The sequence below is a fragment of the Dunckerocampus dactyliophorus genome, chromosome 14 (assembly GCF_027744805.1).
Source record: "Dunckerocampus dactyliophorus isolate RoL2022-P2 chromosome 14, RoL_Ddac_1.1, whole genome shotgun sequence".
NCBI classification, from domain to species: domain Eukaryota; kingdom Metazoa; phylum Chordata; class Actinopteri; order Syngnathiformes; family Syngnathidae; genus Dunckerocampus; species Dunckerocampus dactyliophorus.
In genome coordinates this window covers 15,565,154-15,586,831 of record NC_072832.1, presented here as the reverse complement: position 1 = coordinate 15,586,831, position 21,678 = coordinate 15,565,154, and the positions used below count along the sequence as shown (strand labels likewise).

The following is a 21,678-nucleotide window of genomic DNA, read 5'->3' as shown; positions in this document are numbered from 1 at the left end:
ACAATAATAAGATAACCGTTAAACATATAAAATTGTAGTTAATCCACATTTTTGCATTTCCTTCATATGCCGTAAATCGCTTTCCTACAAACTGACCAGCAGGGGGAGTGCACTTTAAGGAACACCCTTACAAGAGACCATGGGAGCTACGCTTATCTGGCCTTGTCGTCACTTCCTGTTTGCTGTTGCCTGTTTGTGAAAGTGAGTATGTTGGCGGTGTAACACTCCTACAATGCGAGAGGAAGACAGCTCATCTTCTCCCTCTCACACCAACGCTGACAGTGGTTCTTTGGTAAGAACAATTACGTTTTCTTCTGAAAAAAAAATACACGCGCTTGATCTCACCTCATTTGATAGCTTTTGACGTGTACAGTAGTTTCCTCATAGTTGGTGTTTATGTTAACAACTTTAGACATTCACATTTTGTCTCGTAACCCATGTTGCGGTTGTAGTTAGTATTCACCTGAGATGTTGTAATTTATGTCGTTTTTTTCGAGACTTACTTGCCAAAAGAGCCATTGTGCAAGTGCCTCTCATCACATCTGTGTGTCAGTGTGTGACTCAACTAGCAAAACAAGCTGACTTGGCACTTAGGCGGACCAGACCAGCCCAGCCCAGGGGCTGCTTCATGTTATCATAGAGGGTATTGTGTTTTTTATGTATCTAATTGTTAAAGTAATCATGGAAAAAAAAATAGTGAAAATGTCGCCTGAAACCTTTCTTGTCCAGGGAGCCAGACACATTTCTTGTCTTGTTTTATTGACCCAAACTTAATAGCTGCTTGCTGGTCTTTCATTTGACATCATTTTGGGTGCAACTGTGACTGGAGTTTTCAAGAGCAGGGCAAGGCTTTGGAATTGTAATATTATACAGTATTATAAATACCAAACGTACCTTTTAAATACTAGTAATATTTTGACATGTCAAAAGCCAAATTAAGCTGTAATTGTTTAGCTGTTTAAGCAAACCACGAATTCTTTAACTGCTACATAATCATATGTTGCATGTGCCACACACCAGTCAATAACAGAGAAAGCCAACAGTACATTTTGAATATGGGGAATAAAAATGGGAGTAAAAATGTGATAATTCAATTCCTCAGCAGTTACTTGTGCATAGCCACAGTTATTGCTCTGCTGCTACTTTATTCAAATGTAAGTAAGTCTTAAAGTGAGTAAGTCTTTATGATGCATGACTGGGAGCTGACTGACTTATGATGATGAGTGCAAATTCTTACTGTTAGCGTACGTAACAGTCATGTTTTTCGGGTTTGCTGACCTTTGAGTCCAAGGGAGGAACGCGGCGAGCTGCCCTGTGGTCATCTTATCTACAAGTCAAAGGGCAACGAGAGAAAACGTGAGGATAGTTTAGTTTCATCTACATCCATTTCTGCCAGTTCATAGCAGAAAAGAAGATTAAAGCTGGGAGGGTGATGGGTTTTTTTTTTTAATTTGAAAAATGAGCTCTATCTAATAGGTTTAGACGCCGCTGCCAGTGCCAGTCTGACACTCAGCAGCCTGAACCAAGAGGATGTAACAGCAGTGAGTAGCCTGCAGTAGTGCTGCGTCATTAAGTACAGAAAGAGCTGACCATCACGTGAAACAAGTGCCTCCTTCATTACTGCTACAACACTAACACAAGTGCAGTTCAAGGCAAAATGTTCATTTCTATGCACGGTTTGGCTGGAGATGGAAAACATGGAGGTTTGTCTCGAAAACAACCCTGCATATGACCCCCAAAATACAGATGCACAGGCAACTCATGCCACGTCTAAACCATACTGTCATCCATATCTAGACTTTGATGTGGTTGGAAAATAAATGAATAACTTCAGTAAATGAAAGCTGTTCTAAATGTATTTTTAGCAATTAAGTTAGCAAATAAAACACTGTAATAAACTAAAAAAAAATACTTTCAGCAAATGAGCCATATGCATAAGCATCTACTTTTTGAAAAATAATTCCCGATTCAGCAAATGTGTGTTTAGTTGAGTGTTTTAGTTATTTATATTTTTATATTTTTGCAATCAAACGTAATTTTTTTAAACAAACTACTTTTTTTTTTTTTTAGGAAATACTGTATGTAATGTGCAAAATATTATTTTTAATCCTTTAGTATTAAATGTTAATACTTTTAAAAAGTAGAAAAAGTGCTATTTGAAGTGCTATTTGAAACCCGTGGGCATAGAAGAATACCAATGACGATTGTTAGCATATTGTGGCCAGATTGAGTCACACAGGAAATGGTCGGAAGTATCTTCAGCTTGCTTTAAAGAAGTGCTTTTGATTTGAAAGTAATTAGCCATCAACTCTCTCTGCCAACATAAGACGCCTATCGGTGGTGTAAACAACAACAACAATGAAACAAAGTCAACACAAATAGAACACACAACGCAACTGCACCACATGGACTTTGCGAGGTATCAAAATAAAACTTGCCCACTAATATAAATGCAAGACTGTTCCAGTATTTACAAACCTGTAAGACATGCTGGCTAACCTTATTGGTAGCTATTCTTCTCCAGACACTACACACGGGTCGCCCACTTGTCATTAAGTGGTGATGGTGATGGAAACCACTTGAGAACTACCGATACAGAGGTCTAAAAAAGCGATGCTTGGCTCAACAACACCTACTTCAGCAAAATATTAGGTGATTTGGATTAATTATTGATGTTATTATTTGTATTTTTTGCAAGAATATTCTGTTTGATTACTGCATTTTTTCTATTTTTTTTAATTTTTATCAGGGCTTAGTCCAATTTATATACAGTATACACTATAAATTTGACATGAAGTGATTGGTTGAGTAATGTAGTTGCTGCACCATCAAGGTCTGTTGTGCTAATTGCATCACTGTGTGTGTTTATGCCTGCAGTGGCATGGCGTCAGAGCACGGTGCCAGCACATGGAGCTGCAAGCAGGTGGCCCAGTGGCTGCAGGAACAAGGATTTGGAAATTATGTGGAGCTGCTGTGCACTCAGCACCGCCTGGATGGACCCAGTCTCCTGGCTCTGACTGAGGCAGACTTGCGCGGGCCTCCTCTGGGACTCACCGTGCTGGGAGACATCAAGAGGCTGGCCATATCCCTCCGCCAGCTCCAGAGACAAAACCAATCCCAGCTGGAGGAGCTTGGTCTCCAGCCTGGAGACAGTCTCATTGCTCGACTACCATTGGGTCCCTCTGTGGCGACCGAGTGGAGCTGGGACAGATCCGAAAGGTGCTACAATGAGCACGATTGTTACGGGAATGGCACAGAGCTCCGACTGAGGAATGGTGCCCGATCTGAATATGGTTCTGGAGAGCAGCTGTGTCACAAGCACTCCATCGGGAGGTCTCGCCAACACTTGGCTGGACGACTAGACCCGGAAGTCTGGAAGACTGTCATCAGTGTTGTATATGTCTTTCTAGTGTTTGGCTTAACATCCTTTGTTATGGTTATTGTACATGAGCGCGTCCCAGACATGAGGACGTACCCACCGCTTCCGGACATCTTTCTGGACAGGTATCAGCTCTACAAACAACATTACACAGTACATTGACCGTTATTAGTTCACAGAATGTACCTTGTCCCCATATCTAATCTGTATGCTGATGATACTGATGTTATTTGACGTTTGACAGTGTTCCTAGAATTCCTTGGGCTTTTGCAATGGCTGAAGCTTGTGGCCTCATCCTGTGCTATATGCTAATGTTGATCCTGCTGCTCCATAAACACAGGTAAGACTCAGAATCACACACTACTACACAATATGACCTCTATTCTTAGATTCCACACTGGAGCTCCCTTTACAAAGAATACAGTCTTCTGAAAAAACTTGGCCACCCCGTGATTTAAGTCTTCTACTGTTGAACCGCTGCACACTGAAAATTTGTCAAAACATGCACCCCCCCGCTGTGTTTCCTGAGCTATTTACTTTTAAACATTATAGAACCCTAAAGTTTGACCCCATAAATTGGATTGACTTGAAATTTCTCACACAGCTCAATGCTCCACCGCATCTCTCTGACCTAACTGACCCATGAAAAGCTATTTTTATACTATTTGACTTGAAGCTGAATTTAGTCAGATGTTTTGAAGTAATACAAATACATGGGAATATTGTAGGCATGTCCCGCTTACTGGTTTCAAGGTATACCACGGTATGAAGTGTCACGGTTTCAAAAGCACTGAATTGTCCGTCATGCCGTTCGTGCAGTATGAGAGAATGTTAAGGTCCAGTGCGGCCGCAGCATGGAAATACTTTGTCACGTCCTCGGAAATGGGCTTCCATGTGTTGAAACCACAGGCGTGTGCTGTGTTGCCAAAAGTCGGGCATAGATAGCACCGGCCTTAGCTGCCTCGTTAGCATTGAGCGGCGCCGATACGGCACGCTGTTGTTGGTCGACATATACTCTCGTCGAAAGTCACCAAATGTGGAGATGTGATTCAGAATGAGACAGGAGTGGAGGATAACTGGTATAAAAAGTTTACTATCTACTAAGGAACAAGAAACATCTACTTAACGTCTCAGTTGCTAACAACAATCACATGACCCGGAAGATGGAAGTTTGTGGGAAAGGGTGGCCTGCACATTCACCATAATAAAGTAATAATGTAACATTACATGCTTTTTAAAAAATTATTTATAAAAAATCATTTGTAATTCAGTTTTGATTATAATTATTTATGGAAAATGAATAATTATTTAAGGAAATATTTATTGTGGTGTGACTTGAGTTGCAGGATTAGCCACAGTAGACTGCACTGAGAACTGCATTTTATTTATTTTTTATTTATTTAGAAATAATTCTTTTTTTTATTTTTATTTTTTACTTATTTTAAATGCGTTACACTTTTTTTGTGTTCTATTATATGGTTTAAAAATTTATGTTTTGACTTGACTTTTTCCTCTTTTTTTCAATAAAGATATTTCAAAATAACTAATTTTAGAGCTGTAATTATAATATTGTGAAACCATGATATTTTTGCCCAACCTTATTGTACCGCGAGAATCTCATACCGGCCCATGCCTATTTGGGAAACAAATTGTTCAATAAATTACTTGAAGTGCAAAATAACACATTTGCAGAAAAAAAAAAACCTCTTCGGGGTTGGGATTGAACCGTGCCCTTGCCCTTAAAAGGCAGCAGCTGTACCATTACACCACTAGGGACTGAAACCTGCACAGGTGACTTCAACTTTTTATTTCCTTATTCTGCTGCGCGCTGTCAATCATTGTGGTGACGAGTGTGGTGTCAGCTGAGTCGTCTTTGTTTTTGTTTTTTTTACTCCTCCTGTCTGGGCATACTTGGTGCTCTATGCCTCTCGGCAGCAATGCACATCCTTCGCATATTTGCACAGATTGCACGTGCACGTGCTCCATTTTGTGCAGTCACATTGTGGCAAGTGTCCATTTCTGCAATCGGCAGGGTGCGCATTAACAAGAACAAGGCAGTGGGTTACATCAAATGGACTTTTATTGTGAAAGCGCACAAGACAAGGGCTGTCTTGCCTGCTAACAGCCAGTTGCAACATAAATTCTTGGCTAAGATAGATGTACTGTAACATGACAGTCATCTTGACTGAAATGGCAAAACCAAATATTTTCTATGGAAAGCAGTGGAGTGTCATATTTTGTGTGTGCATCTTAGTAAGCAGGCTACTTCCATTCTGACTCAACAACAAAAAGAGGTTACTGTAATTTCTGGTGTGTAAGACGCACCGGTCTATAAGCCGCACCGCCTAAATTTAGTGAGAAAAACAGATTCGTACATATATAAGCCGCACATGTCCACATCATAAAATAACATATTGTAGACCAGGTAGCTCTTTATTTGACAGGAGGCAATCATGAGCTATTAGAAAACGCACAACGAGCTGATCTAACACATCGGAAATCGCAGGAGGTCATTACTCAATATAACAGTCTGACTCACGGTGTCATCTTAGAAAGAATGCTAAAATCACCACACAGCAACTAAACACTCAAAAGGTAGCTAAGAAATATACAAGTAGCAATAGAAGTTTAGAATAAAAAAACAACTATTTTAAAGGCTTCCTATTATGCATTTCTTCCCAGCAAAGCATGTCATTGGCCATGGCTCGTCATGAGGTCCCTTCTAGCTCGTGATTGGCTCCTGCCAAAGGAAGAGCTACCGTTTCCTCACTGACTCGCTAGCGGCACAGTATTTAAACGATTAGTAGTACTGAAGTGAAGGAGATGTCACGAAATTAGAACATGGCCATAAATTAGCCGCACCGCTGTATAAGCCGCAGGGTTCAAAGGTCAAGAAAAAAGTAGCAGCTTATACACCGGAATTTACAGTGGCCATTTGTTATTCACAACTCTGGACAATTTTGAGTGTCCATTTAATGTTACGTAATGTAGGAAGAAGCCAGAGAACCATGAGAAAACCCACACATGGCCAGGGAAATCATGCAAACTCCACACAAAGATGTTCACATGGACATTCCAACCTTCTATCTCCTGACTGTGAGGCCGACATGTTAAGCACTAAGACACTGCGTTGCATGGAAATCCATGAATTCATTTTTTCTTATTTAAATAATTTTTTAATGTGATGGCTTAATATCTTTCTGAATGTTTTGAACCTCTGTATCCACATCAGCGTTGTATTAATAAGAATAAAGCAGCTTGGAGGATGGAGCTTGGCTTCTTCAGACAGCAAACCAGTTGCTGGTTGCAGCCAAGTAGTGCGCTCCATTTTGCCTCACTAGCTCCAAGCCAATTAACAGTCAACTCCACACAATGTAATTTTTAATGATCAATTTACTATTTATGTAGGTCCATTCTCTTGAGGCGGTTGTGTTCTCTGATGGGAACTGTATTTTTGCTTCGGTGCTGCACCATGTTTGTCACCTCGCTCTCTGTGCCGGGCCAGCACCTCAAGTGTTCCAGTAAGGTGAGAAGCTTCTCTCATTCTACAGGGATTGTGATTTATAGGGACGCTTACCATTTGAATTTGCTGGAAAGCGGCTCCTGCTGCTGTGTGTCACAGCATGCCCACCGCTAACTAGGCTCTTTTGTTCCCTCAGACATACGGTGATTCGTGGGAAAAGATACAGAGGACACTAACAATCTGGGTAGGATTCGGGATGACTCTCGCTGGTGTCCAAACATGCGGTGACTACATGTTCAGCGGACACACGGTTGTCATCACGATGCTCAACTTTTTTGTGACGGAATGTGAGTCTCTTATCTAATATCTATGATTCATAAAAAAGGGATACAAAGTCATTATTGCATTTTTGACACCAGTGAAAACAAACGTGTTATTTTGTGACTTCCTTGTGCCACTCCACCTGGAAGCCATTTGCTCTCAAGACATAAATCTTTAATAACCGACCATATGAATTTTTAAAGAAGGCTCAGTAATTAGCAATGAAAGGCCAGCAATCTACTCGCTGAAACAAATATACTTGCCCTTTAAGGGATGTCCAAATGGGACCACTAGATTTATAATCTGTTAATTCTTTGTATCTAAACATTTTAATTGTTTCTGTTCTTTCAGTAACATTCAGATATTTATAGGGACACATATGGCGCAATTTTGTATTTCTTTTGGTGTTTTTATGAATAGTTTGCTACGAGACTCTCGACAGCTAAGCCCAAAGTGTTTAATTCCCTGAGTTAAAATGACTTTTTATTTGTTGAATGTGCTTCTTTTAGCTAGAAATGGCACAGGAAAGAGGCAAAAACTAAGAAATTGCATGAGCAGGTATTAAAAACAAATAAAACAAAAATAAAATGGTGTAAAATATTAGTACAGTGTTCCCTTGTTCCCTTGTCCCAAAATAGCCTGCAATAAGTGAAATCTGCGAAGTAGCCAACTTCCATCCATCCATCTTCTATGCCGCTTCTCCTCATTAGGGTCGTGGGGGCATGCTGGAGCCAATCCCAGCTGACTTCGGGCGACAGGCGGGGTACACCCTGGACTGGTCGCCAGCCAATCACAGGGCACATATAGACAAACAGCCATTCACACTCACATTCATACCTATGGACAATTTAGAGTCACCAATTAACCTAACATGCATGTTTTTGGAATGTGGGAGGAAACCAGAGTACCCGGAGAAAACCCACGCACACACGGGGAGAACATGAAAACTCCACACAGAAATGCCCAGGGGAGAATCGAACCCAGTCTGTGTCTGTGTGACCAACATGCTAACCACTAGACCACCGTGCGGCCCAGTAGCCAACTTCATTTTTGTAAAATGATTATATGTGTTTTAAGGCTGTAAAACCCCTCAACATACACTTTATACACTTTTCTCAGACAGACAATAACATTTTCTCACATTTCTCTAAACAATCCCAAAAAGTTCAAACCCTTGTTTGAATTTTAATGATCAACCTACAGGTCGGACACAATAAATTATTAAGTCACTTATGCATATTTCACTCCTATGACCGTGCCTTTTTGTCCTGGCGCTGTTCCGCTGTACATACAGTATCGCTACAGCACTCCTCCTGTTGCAGTGCTCCTCCTTCGAACCGAAGATTCATTTACAAGCTAGCAAGCTAGCAATGACACAAGAGACATGGCAGGGCGGCATGAAGGAGATTGATTGACAATGGTCTACAGCCAATCGAGGTGCCGAAAACAATGGGGGGGTGCAGACAGACGAGAGAGGGAAGAGAGAGACACTCAACTTCCCACAATGCAGTTCTTCTTAAAGGGCCAGGCTTGGTTTGTAACAGCGTTCATACGCTGTAATAAAAAAACACTAAAGCACTAAAACAATCCCGTGAATCCACGAAAGGTGAACCGCAACAGACTGAGGGAACACTGTACTTTTGTAATGTTCTAAAGATTCAAGTAACTTCTAATGTAGAACATTTGTAATCTACTATACATTTGTGCAACTGGATATGCACATATTGAGAGAGTTAGAATAATTTTGCACATGGAAATGTCCATCCACCCATTTTCTATACCGCTCGTCCTCATTAGGGTTGCGGTCGGTATGCTGGAGCCTATCCCAGCTGACTCAGCTATGTTGGCCGTCTATCATATCATTAGCAGTTGTGGTTGGAACGTATTAATTGGATTATGGGAAAAATGTATTAGGTTAGCAACTGTTTCGGTTAATGGTGCTAACCAAGGCTACACTGTATCTTAAAGCTGCAACGAGCCTGTTTATGAACACCTGAGAAAAATCTTCACTTCTTTATGCCACTTTTGAGAGAAGACGGTTTTGAAGTTCCGGATTTATGATGACATCATAAAGAAAACACATCGTTCCTTACGGACATGATACCGCCTCTGACCCTCCCCTAGCTAGATGAACCAATTTACGCTGTTCTATACCGTCATAAAAATAATTGATTAGCTGTTAACATACAATTGCTGCTTTGAATTATATAGATGGTTTACTTTATTTGAACATGTATACAAGTTACATTGGAATACATCACATATTACAATTCACAGTTCTGTGTAAGTTTGATCATTTTATTTCTTTTCAGCATTTTCCACTTTATTGTATCATCAGCTAGATGATACCCATTCACCTAATTAAAAACAATTAAACTCAAAATATGACCAGGCTAAACTCTACTTCAAATCAGTACACATAAATCAAGCTCCATATTGAAACTATTTTTAGCTGTTGATTGAAGCACATTTGCTGTGAAAATGGCCGTTTACATGCAGTCAGATGGTGTTTGCGGCTGACTCAGACAGCAGTAATCACAACCTGAAGAAAAAAATGTTAGATTGACTCATCGAAGTGTTGCTCGTTACATTAGTTTGAGCACATTCCTCTTGCTTCAGGCTTTGGATACACAGATAAATGTAGGTCGACGTTGTTGACAAAAGGGTAAAAATAGATGAGCATTAGCTTTATTCTTAACTTTATCCCCGGTATTCCTTGGCAGACACTCCAAGGACCTGGAATTTGATTCACACTATCTCCTGGGTGTTGAACCTCTTTGGGATTTTCTTCATCCTGGCGGCACACGAGCACTACTCCATTGACGTGTTCATCGCCTTCTACATCACCACGCGCCTCTTCCTCTACTACCACACCTTGGCCAACACACGTGCCTACCAGCACAGCCGCAGAGCACGCATCTGGTTCCCAATGTTCTCCTTCTTTGAGTGCAATGTGAACGGACCCGTCCCCAACCAGTACCACTGGCCCTTCAGTAAACCGGCCTTCATGAAAACGCTGATAGGCTAGAGTGTTTTCACAACACTTGTGCTTGGAATGTGGATTTATTTTCCTCTCTTTTTTTATCTTTTATTTTGTGATCTAATCTCATTTGTTGCAGATGATAGGGTTGGTATAGTTAATCATACACAGGCAGAAGCAACCCAAAAATGTTAGCTTTTAAATGTGTTTAATACTAAATAGCTGCATTAGCCAGTCTAATCGAATAACTTTGGATTTTTGCACATTATATACTAATTGTGGGGTCTTATGGGTCTTAAGGGTGCATGAACATATCCTGGGAGGTGTGCACACATGTAGGGCTGCAATGATTTTCTTAGTCGGTTAATCTGAAGCTTGTTGTTTTATCGACGGGCCAAAACAGTATGGACCAAATCAAAATGAACCAAACACAAACAGTCGGTGGTTTGGTCTGAAGCATATCAGAAAAGAGGCAAAAATGTTAATCAGTGTTTTGATTTGTGTGAATCTCTTGTTTTGTCTAAAACACGTAGGTCTGCTTTCATGGATGACTAAGGAAATTAAAAAATATTCACATTTGAGTGGCTGAAATCAGAGGATATTTACACTTTTACATAAAAAACAAACAATCGAATACCAAAATAGCTGTCGATTAATCGGATACTCGATTAACCATCGATTCATTGATTGTTGCAGCTCTACACACATGGATTGCTTTATATATTACCACTTTATTAAGATTTATTCTCAATCTGGACTATTCATCACTCAGCATTTGCATTAGTAAACTGTGGGGGTGTTCACACAGCCAGACCACACATTTGGACTTTTTGGTGCCCGTTTGGCAACAATTACCAAAGAAACATCTTCTGAAGATCAACAGGACAACACTTGCTGTTCACTGAGTCGTTTTACGCAGCGTAGTCTACAGTCCTAATTTATTTGATGTAATTTATTGTTGCACAGCATGTTGATCGTGTCATGGAATGGGAGCTTTTTTCATCTTCGACGTCCTTTACGCCAGCGGATCGCAAACAAATGTGTTGGTTACACTGTCAGGGTTAAAAACACACTATGCACATGTGCGTAGCATTTAATATAATTGTTTACAATTTCTGTCTTTATTTGCAATGCAAGTTATATACTAGCCTTTTGGCTCAACTATAAAAGTTTACAACTTCAGGAAATTGTTATATGTTTTATACTGGCTTTGTCCACTGGCTTTTTTTTTTTTTTTGCATTTATAATAACATTTCAGCGTAATGTTGATTTTTTTTAAAAATGATTTTTAATTAAAAATATAAACACAAACTTGTACTATCAGTGAAAGAGCTGTCGTTTGTTTTATCAACTGTACCTATTTGCAATGGGTATTTTCTTCATTTACGTCTAAAAAAATATATATTTTTTTCAAATCTGAATGTTTCTTTTTCCATGCCTGTATTGTATCCAGCTGCACAGTGGCCTAGTGGTTAGCATGTTGGCCACACATGTTGGGCATCTCTGGGCTTTGCATGTTCTCACCGTGCGTGCATGGGTTTTCTCCGCTTTCACTCCCACATTCCAAAAACATGCATGTTTGGTTATTTGGGGACTAAATTGTCCATAGGTATGAACGTGAGTGTGAATGGTTGTTTGTCTATATGTGCCCTGCGATTGGCTGACGACCAGTCCAGGGTGTACCCCGCCTCTCGTTCAAAGTCAGCTGGGATAGGGATAACCCCGCGACCCCAGTGAGGACAAAGCGGCAGAGAAGATGGATTGGTGGTATTGTATCCTAAGTTGTACTCGCGGCAAGTTTTCATATGGCGCCCCCCCTCCATCAGCGATTGACATAACTTGAAAAGAAATTGAATGGCATTGTTTTTAACTGTTTCTAAGATAACATGTCACCCAATTTAGATGGTTAACAAATTACAAACACTGTAAATACAAAACAAAAATCTGAAATACAACATAGATACCCATAAAATTAAAATCCTGTGAATAGATATTAGTACAAATTGATTATTAATACAACAATCAACATCAAACAATTTCAATAACCGCGTACTTTACATACAATAATTCAATAAATAGGCTACATTTAACACTATTCAATAGCTATACACAAAATCCAAATGAATTGAACTGCAAAAGTTATATAAAATACCTATAAACAATATGCAACACAATGTACAAATATGAAGGGCACAGGTAATATATATAATATATATATATATATATATATATATAATCATTTGTAATATATAATATACATTGGACCTTGCTTTACATTTGAATCAATGTGAATATTTCCATTGTAAGAGTTCGTAGTAATTATCTGACAGTTTTCCTGTAATTTGCATTAATATAATTATATTCAGGGTGACAGTTTCCCCGATTTCTTTGGCGACCCCTGGAGGCCACGGTGCTCTTATCATCTGCCTGGTACTGTATTGCTTAACGGGCCAGCGGCTCTCCCTTGTATTGAGTAGAATAATGCGGCCTGGAGGAGTTGTGGGTGTGGATGTGCAGTATCTCACAAAAGTAAGTACTGCATATCCCTCACATTTCAGCAACCATTTTTATTTTTACAGTATATCTTCTCAAAGGACAATGCTATACAAATGCAACTTGGATATTCTTTAGAGTAGTCACTGTGCAGCTTATATAGTAGTATAGATGAACTGAAGTCTTAAATAGCTGGCAACACAAGTGAGGAGCAAGCTCAGACACACCTCAAAGATGTCAAGTGCCTTGCTGAGAAAGCTGAAGGTGAAGGCGATGCAACCCGATTCAGAACTTGAGGCATCCTCAAACGGAAAGTGGAAGAGCACACGGTGTCTAACATGTACCAGCTCCGCCAGTGATGTCATCATGGAGGAGTGGAAGAGCACATGGAATGCGCAAGAGGCAGTGTTACAACAATGGTCCATCCATCCATTTTCTTCCGCTTATCCCGTACGGGTCGTGGGCGTTCCCAGGCCAGCTGTGAGACATAATCCCTCCAGCGTGTCCTAGGTCTGCCCTGGGGGCCTTCTCCCGAAACACCTCACCAGGTAGGCGTCCGGGACAACAATGGCGCTCACAGTAAATAGTCACATATTTGGACATGCTGTTACATGAGGTGCGCTTACTTGTGCTGCCAGCTATTTGGAAAATAATGTCTGTCTATTGAGTCATTTTCAGTGGAAAGTACATCTATACTGCTATACAAGCTGTACATGGACTACTGTAAAGTATATCAGGTTCCATGTCTGTAGTATTGCCCCTCGAGAAGATAACAATATTGTTGCTGAAATATGAGGGATGTACTCACTTTTGTGAGATACTATTCCCATACAGTACTTATAGTACTTGAGCTGCCAAGGAGCATCAGTCCATTTTGCTTCAATGACATCCAGACATTAACAAACAATTCCACACAATGAACAGAATCGATACGTCGAAACACCGATGCTCAGGCTGACAGGCAAAAAAAGGCTTACTTGCTGGTCCACTAGAACAACACATCAGTGATCAAGGTCGCCATGGCAATGACAGTGACGCTGTTCAACGCTGTCATAAAAATAATCGATTAGCTATTAACGTACAATTGCTGCTTTGAATTATATAGATGACCAAATGTCCTCAGCCTTTTCTTCAGATTGTACAATTGGTCTCTTTTAAAAAGTGAATGTGTAGCACTGTAAATCTTGGGAGAAAAAGATGGCATAAAAGCCACGTGAGGGCGGGTGTCAGACAGCATCTCCCAATGCTTGCCTGCATTTTACTGAGCGCGCATCGGCAGCAACTGATGAATAAAACATGGCTTGTCAATTGTGAGAGACTTACAAAATAAATATAAGGCTGTGTGACAACAACCGTATGGAAATATGCACACAGATGCCCCATGTTTACTCTTTCGTGCTTCCTTCCGACTGCCTGTGTTCCGGCTGGGACTGGTTACCTCCACGTCATTCCCACTCCTCCTTCACGAAGAGCTGATGATCAAAGAAAAAAAAAAACTCCGAAAGTTGGCCGTTGCTTAGACAACCATCATTAGGCGTGTGATACAAGCAGCGTCGCTGCTTATGTACCAAGATTGGAAGCTTGATTTTAGCTAGCCAGACACCATGACAATAAAGTAGAATGTAATTTTCTTTTCAGATTCAGAAACTCACATAAATTTAAAGTGAGGTAGCGTAACGGTATAAAAATTGCACCCCATTGCCTGAGACCAGTACAGAGTGACCCCTATATGTCAAAAGTATAAATATTTAATGACTTTGTGTATCCTGTTGTGTGCACTGCTGTTGCTTCACTCTTGCAACAATTTCCAGTCCAATTTTACAGCAGGTGTCATTTTCAGGATGCAATTGAATGAAATCACCACAGTGTGACAGCAGAGCTCGGTGCACAGAGGGTCTAGGCAACCCTGAGGGCTCTATCAGCCCAATAATAGCCAAACTCCTCTGCCCACTGCCTCTCACTGAAGCATCAGGCTCCCCAGGATGCTCAGCTCCTTCTTCAGCTCTAGATTCAGCTGTGGATTCTCGCCTGCTTGGAGCATCAAATCCCCCATGTGAGTGCTTGTTTTTGAACCACCCACAAAAAACACAGTGATGTTCTCTTTACTATAGAATGTCTGCATGTATTTGCTTTTGTTTCTTGCAAATGTTGAATATTTCTAACAAGGCAGCAAGCTGCGTGCTTTCTAGGAATATGCATCCACTTTCTGCATTTGCAATAAGTTGCACATACAGTGATGGTGACACATTTCATAAATATGTCTGGTGTGGTAATTGCAGGGAAGGTAAAGCACATGAGAAGCCCCAGCTGTGAATAATGAGTCTGGGAACATTATCTTGGGTCAAGCACCGTGCCGACTGCTGTTATCTCACATCTCCATGCAAGAGTTACACTGGAAGGGGAGGACGATTTTATCTCAATAGCACCACGGGCAGAGAGCATGCATGTGGAAAGATTGAGAGGAGGAGTTGGACATGTGTGTGCACATGAATTCACAGATAAGCCGTTCAGAAGTGCAGTGAAGGATGAGCAGATAGAGATTGTGATCACAATTTACAGAATATGACAAGAGATAGGAATCCGTAACTGGATTATTTATTTGACAGCTTAACAGATACAGTGTAGTACAGTACATTGTGGACTTCACCTTATTATTTTTCATTACGGGGTCACCTCCAACAACTTATTGTTATCACAAAAATAGCAGAAAGACGCAGTCACAGAAAACAAGCTTCGTACCTGATTTAAATTGTATTCATTTTATGGTCATATTTTGTCTTATTCATCTATGTAATTCCATGACTGTAGTCACCAATGCAGCAAACAATTTGAAAGATGCAGTCATAAAAAAAATAACCTTTCTAACTGATGTGATTTATTATTTATTTAAGTTTTTTTTGGTCATATTTGGTATTATTTTGAGCTCAGCTGGTGAACAAATCAAATGTCTTTTTTTTTTTTCTTCCCAACTCATATTTTATTTTATTTTATGGTCATATTTTCTCTTACCCGATTTTATTGTATTTTTTAAATATATATAATGCATGCCTGTAATCATTAAAATAGCGAAAGATTGTTAAGATGAAAAAAAATCCCCAAACTTGCTAGTTGTATTTTATTTTATTACTTTCTGTGAACAGATGGACAAATACTGTAGATGAGCCAAGGATGGAAAAGATGCATGAATAAAAAACCCTTCCCAACAGTTTTATTTTATTATTTTCTTTCATTTTATTTTTATAGTCATAGTTTGTCTTATTCACGTACTGTATATAATGTGTGACTGTCCAGGTAAAGATGCAGTGGAAAAAAAAACCCTAATAACAAATGTTCATTTTTCATTTTTTCACTTCTATAGTCTTATTCTGAGTTGATCTGATGGACATACCTTTTTTAATGGTCATACTTTTATTTCCATATATTTTACATTTCATTTCATGTTATGGTCATATTTTGTCTTCATGCACGACTATAGTCAAGAATAGCAAAGGATTGTGACGATGCCGGCATAAAAAGCAATAACCTTCCCTGAATGTGTGATATTTTGGCTGGTGTGAAAACAGTTCTCAGTTAGTCATCAGAGAAGTAATAGGAGACACGTCGGTTCCAGTGTATCTTACATTTGAAGAGATTAACAAATATAGCGGTACTTGGACTACAACACAATTATTGTAAGGAAATACAAGCAGTGGAACCAAGTGGGTGTGGGGGAAAGTTTATCATGCTCCACAATTCACCCTCATTCATCTTCATTTAATTTTCTGTCACCGAGGGCTAATTTGTCAATGATAAATGGCTGTGCTTAACGAGAAAGGGAGAGTATGGTGGACACAGTGGTGCCAGGTCACATTGCTCCTTGTGCTAGTGTACTGTACAGTCTGGATGTGCTTGCAACGCATCATTAGAACAGAGAGGGTCCAAAGCTGCCAAATAATGGGAGGCTTTTTCTTTCAGGACTTCTGCTCTATTATGGCTGTTTGTGTTGTTGTTTTTTTTTCCCTGCATGCAGCTACTTCAATGCTCCGCTACCCTGCCTGCAGCTCGCTCAACACGCTGACAGCGTGCGTTAGTGATGATGCACTGTGAAGTGACTGATAGCAAAGTATATGCACCTTTAATGGAAAATGACAGGCTCATTTTGTCAGTCATGCAGGTTTTTTTGTCACATGCTGGCAACGGTTTCAGGCGAGAGAGGGCCATAATCCATTTTTAGGATTCTGACAATGTCATGACCTTTTATTTTGACACATACTATATTGAGTTACTTTGAAAACAGACTTCTCTGTTGGCGTGCTGTGCATGCACGGTGATTTCACTGTCGTTATGCTTTTCATCTCCAGCTTGACTGAGGAGACGTGAAGTTGGAAATCTGCAGGTGCACAAACACGTTTTATTTATTTTATTTAGATTTATTATTTATTTATCCAGGTTTGTTTCTACAAGAGAAACCAAGAAGGCGGCAGCATTTAAAACAAGGAGGATGTAGATCAGGGATGGGGAACCTGACCCATTGGGGTAGTATATGCTGTAAAGGCAAAATCAGAACAAAAACTGCCAGCTGTGTCCAAACTTTTGACTGTAGTGTTTGAAAAGACTCATTCATTTACAGTTGCCAAAAATATTAATATATAATGTCTTCACAGCAGTTTTTGGGAAACTGACGTATTTTGTGATTATATCGATAATCATGGTACATTAGCATACATTAGCTGATCACTTTAGTACAGGCAAGCACAGCACACAACGCTCCACAGTAATGATTAGCACCGATGCTTCCTAACAGGACATGGGAAGTTTCCTAGCTGGTCTGCCAATATTATATACTGCAATTGAAGGTCATCTACAGTTGCCAAGGCAATTAAAGAGATATTCTTCTTTTACTTACAAGCCAGTGATCTTTGAGGTGACTTAAATGTCAAAGTACTATTTATGGTTGCCTGATGGCAGGTTTGACACTAAAGTACAATGGACTCTCATTGGGATGCAATTAACGTTAACGTTTGAGATGAAATTAAACCAAAGAGTCCACACATTCACAATTGTTGTGAATAGTTAATATCAACATTAAAGATAATAGATGAAAAAGAAAGACAAAATGAAATAAATGAACAATTTTACGGACACCAAAGACTTAACATTGGATGGACTTGGTTTTATGTGTTTAACTGACTGAATACAATTGCATGGAAGCAGTTGACATGAAAGATATACAGTATATATTATTTAGCTTTTGTGTGTGATTGCTTTGCAAGTGACAGATGATGTCTTGTTCCTACTTGTGTGTTTCCCCCCTGTCCCTGTCAGATGCAGACATCTCGCTAAGGGCTGAGATGGATGGTTTCATCCTGAGGGCCGGTGACCCTTAAGTGCTGGTGAGATGTCCTTCAGTGGCAACGCGAGCCAACTCTCCCCATCTACAACGTCTCCACCTCCACCAGTCAACCGCACGACTTCTTCGCAGTTGCCGTCTTGGGAGGAGGGACACTCTTTGCGAGACTGGGCATCAAATGAGACTCTGCTCTCAGACCTATCTGTTCTGGGACATGACGAACAATGCAACACATCTCCTTTGCTCACGGCATCTCTGGTGGTGTGGTACAGCGTTACAATGGTCCTGGGCCTGGTGGGCAACATCGGTCTTATCTGCATAATTACACGGCGCAGGGAAAAAGCCAATGTCACCAGCATTTTCATTTGTAATCTGTCATTCTCTGACATTCTGGTGTGTGTGTTCTGCCTCCCTTTCACGCTCATATACACACTGATGGACCACTGGGTGTTTGGGTCACTGCTATGCCGCCTGGTGCCGTTCATTCAGTGTGTGTCTGTGACGGTCTCCATACTGTCTCTGGTTTTTATCGCTCTGGAGCGACATCAACTCATTATTAACCCAGCTGGCTGGAAACCCAGCATTCCTCAAGCCTACATAGCTGTTGTTGTCATCTGGATCCTGGCATGCTTCACCTCCTCACCTTTCTTGGCCTTTCAACTGCTCACAAATGAGCCGTACACCAACATGATCCTAACCGAGCCGGCACTTTATCGTGAAACACCACACGCCTCGCCTGCTAACTCATCTGTGCTTCAAAATTCACAATACTTTCCCAAACTTTATGCGTCCCTGCATATGGAGGCGTGTATGGAGCGCTGGCCATCCCAGCATGACAGGCTGACCTACACCACATGGCTGCTCTTGTTCCAATATTGTGGCCCTTTAATTCTTGTTCTGCTTTGTTACGTTCGAGTGTTTGTGCGCCTGCGTCACCGCAAAGATATGCTGGACCGCGCCAGGACGCCTGAGAGCCAACGCATGGCCCACAGCCGCCGAATCAACATCATGCTCGTGGCCCTGATAACGGCTTTCGCCCTGTGCTGGCTCCCGCTCACCATTTTCAACGCCGTATCCGACTGGAACCAGGATGCCCTGCCTATCTGCCACCATAACCTGCTCTTCTCCCTCTGCCACCTCCTGGCAATGTCCTCCACCTGCATCAACCCCATCATCTACGGCTTTCTCAACTCCAACTTTAGGCAGGAGGTCAAAGAGGTGCTCCAATACTGCAGGTGTCGCCCCGTAGAGGAGGAAAGCGAGCGCCTCCCCATGTCCACGGTGCACATGGAGATGTCTCGCACCTCAGCGCCGCTCACCTGCAGGAGTAACTCTATTTAACAGACACTAAAATAACAGCTAACATCTCCCTTTCCACCTTTAATAGGCATTGAACCGTTTTCATAATGACTGATGATGAAACCTTTTTGTGTGTGTGTAGTGCTGTGTGGGTTTTATCTTGCTCTCTAGCAGTGTTGCCTTAGTTTGCTTAACTAAATGTCTAGCTTTAATTATGTAAAAAATGCAATGCTGTGGCTTTGATGGTAAGCAGTTTTAAACCTGAAAAAAGAAGCTCTTTATGCATTATTTAAGCCAGTGGTCCCCAACCTTTTTTGACCCACGGACCAGCTTGTGTTCCCACAAATGTACCGCGGACCGGGGGCGGAGGGTGGAGGGGTAGGCGTTCGTACATTATAGCGATCTAATTGATCTTATTTATTATGTATTGTGTAAAACTAAGACATGAATAACATCAAATTAAAAGCACAAAATGAATGGCAACCCACCATCCACCTGTTCAAGTTCCAGCCAAGTTCTTCCAGAGAGATTATTACATCACTGTTTGACATGTGTGATAAAAGGCAGTGCGCTAGCATGAATTAACTTGAGACAAATGTGCACATTAGCACTGAATAAGTCATCAAAACTTACCTTTATGCATTCCCACATACACATAGTATCAGCATTTGACACCAAGTATGAGGTGAAAGAAAAACGGTAAAAATACAGTAGTAGTCTATCTGTGCAGCATGAGATAAAGTTAGCACCCCGCACATCAGGGGTCACCAACGTGGTGCCCGCGGGCACCAGGTAGCCCCCCACGACCACATGAGGTGCCCGCAAGCCTGCTTTTCATTCAGGTTTTCAGTTAATAATGAAAGAACACTAGAAAAAAATGCATTCTGAAATACAAAATGTGAGTTGTGGACACCAGCATTTTGTTAATGTTCTGGTAAAACAAGCATATTCGCTTTGTTTGGGTTTAAAATAAGCTCTGAAAATAAAATACAAAAATGAGTAGCTCTTGGCCATTTTCATTTTGTAAAAGTAGCTCTCACAAGGAAAAACGTTGGTGACCCCCGCCGCACATGGACATGTGTCAAGTGAGACGGATGTAACAGAGAGAATCCGGCCACTTTTCAAAATAAAACATCCCAAAAATAAAAAAGAAATAATGGAAATTATTTCTTCTTTCTGTGCGTCCCGGGACCGGGCCGCGGCCCTGGGGTTGGGGACCACTGATTTAAGCTATATTTATTTAAGAATGTTGCGTGTTAAGAATTTATGCAAGAAGGCATGTGTTCAATAGTGTCGTATTGGATATAAAAGTGTGTTTTTGTCATCAAAAGCAACACAGAAAAAAGGTATGTGAACTATAGTATGTTTAATTACTTGTGCTGTGAAATTTGGTGTTTTTGACACCATAGAAAAGCTGTTTTGTGGTATTGTCATGAAAATGTGTTTTCAATGTTGAATGCTAAGCTTGCTGAAGCAGGGTTTAATATAAATGAATAAATATCATATGGATTTAGAATTGATTGCTCTACCATTTCTATACATGCATGGGCAATTTTATGGTGCCCTATTAGCGGAAAGTTCGTATTCACAAACACATAATTATTCTGTCCATGTTAACCATAAAAAATTAGTATGTTGGCTGCACGTAAACATGGTTAAATCTTGACTGCGTTATGATAAACATGTTAGATATAGGGTTGTTGTTGAAGTTGTTGAAAAATCAGCCTCCAGTGACACTGAACGGCACAAGCAGTATAGTATACAGTAGTAATTCATGAAAATAAAATACAATACTTTTATACTTTTTTGCAATAACCTTTTTTATAATTAAATTTAAACTATGGCTATTATTACTGATGTTTTCCTGCACCATGGGAGAGGGCCAACATATTACTGTCATTTCGACACCACTGCAACCTTACATCTCTGAAAACTGAGTATTATTATCTCGAGCTATACATAACCCATCTTGTATTGAATCAAATTACATTGTATAATTACATTGTGTAACTGACACTGCGTGTTGTTATTGATGTTGGATGTGTATGTGAAAAACAAAAACAAAAACGTGTGGAGTGATGTAACCATACTGGCCTTTAACAGGTTAAAATCCGACAAATATAATTAATATTTTATATGTATATTTCAAGCTGAAGTAATTTTAAAGGACTGACTCATCTAAAGGAGAAAAAAATCAGACTATGTCATATTCTATAGCAGTTTTTGTGAAGCTGACATTTTTTGTCATTAGGGACAAATGAGTGAGGGCATTTCGATTTAAATGTATTAATTATTACGCTGAATGTAATTGTTTTGTAATACAACATAATAATAAACATTGATCGTTTTAATACGTGATCGTTGCCTTGCACTTCAGGAAGTGACGTCTTAGCTTTCAGCCAAATCATTACCTT

At 40.3% G+C, this 21,678-nt stretch overlaps 2 protein-coding genes across 5 annotated transcripts; both read left to right on the top strand.

Moving 5' to 3' along the window:
• Positions 1-173: 173 nt before the first annotated feature.
• Positions 174-14,623, top strand: LOC129193839 (sphingomyelin synthase-related protein 1-like). Of its 3 annotated transcripts, XM_054798555.1 has the most exons (7): positions 196-292; positions 2,511-2,652; positions 2,878-3,504; positions 3,624-3,719; positions 6,788-6,905; positions 7,039-7,189; positions 9,887-11,663. In XM_054798555.1, exons 3-7 carry the CDS (start codon positions 2,882-2,884, stop codon positions 10,189-10,191), a joined length of 1,293 nt encoding a protein of 430 aa, XP_054654530.1. In that variant the 5' UTR covers positions 196-292; positions 2,511-2,652; positions 2,878-2,881; the 3' UTR covers positions 10,192-11,663. The 3 variants fall into 3 exon arrangements, with proteins under 3 accessions (XP_054654531.1, XP_054654529.1, XP_054654530.1); XM_054798556.1 differs by lacking the exons at positions 2,511-2,652; positions 9,887-11,663 and adding an exon at positions 14,477-14,623 and having other exon boundaries at positions 174-292; XM_054798554.1 differs by lacking the exon at positions 2,511-2,652 and having other exon boundaries at positions 174-292; positions 9,887-11,661.
• npy4r (neuropeptide Y receptor Y4) lies at positions 14,533-21,501 on the top strand. 2 transcript variants are annotated; one of them, XM_054798558.1, is made up of 3 exons: positions 14,592-14,689; positions 16,977-17,011; positions 17,941-21,501. In XM_054798558.1, the coding sequence occupies exon 3, from the start codon at positions 18,014-18,016 to the stop codon at positions 19,304-19,306; it is 1,293 nt and encodes a 430-aa protein (XP_054654533.1). In that variant the 5' UTR covers positions 14,592-14,689; positions 16,977-17,011; positions 17,941-18,013; the 3' UTR covers positions 19,307-21,501. The 2 variants fall into 2 exon arrangements, with proteins under 2 accessions (XP_054654532.1, XP_054654533.1); XM_054798557.1 differs by lacking the exon at positions 16,977-17,011 and having other exon boundaries at positions 14,533-14,689; positions 17,941-21,500.
• The last annotated feature ends 177 nt before the right edge of the window (positions 21,502-21,678 follow it).

What these genes read in the sequence shown, in the direction of transcription:
- LOC129193839 (XM_054798555.1), top strand. Translation starts at nt 2,882, where the DNA reads ATGGCGTCAGAGCACGGTGCCAGCACATGGAGCTGCAAGCAGGTGGCC. An exon ending in CTGCTGCTCCATAAACACAG is followed by an intron (nt 3,720 to 6,787) that starts GTAAGACTCAGA and finishes CTATTTATGTAG; the next exon opens with GTCCATTCTCTTGAGGCGGT. An exon ending in CAACTTTTTTGTGACGGAAT is followed by an intron (nt 7,190 to 9,886) that starts GTGAGTCTCTTA and finishes ATTCCTTGGCAG; the next exon opens with ACACTCCAAGGACCTGGAAT.
- npy4r (XM_054798558.1), top strand. Translation starts at nt 18,014, where the DNA reads ATGTCCTTCAGTGGCAACGCGAGCCAACTCTCCCCATCTACAACGTCT.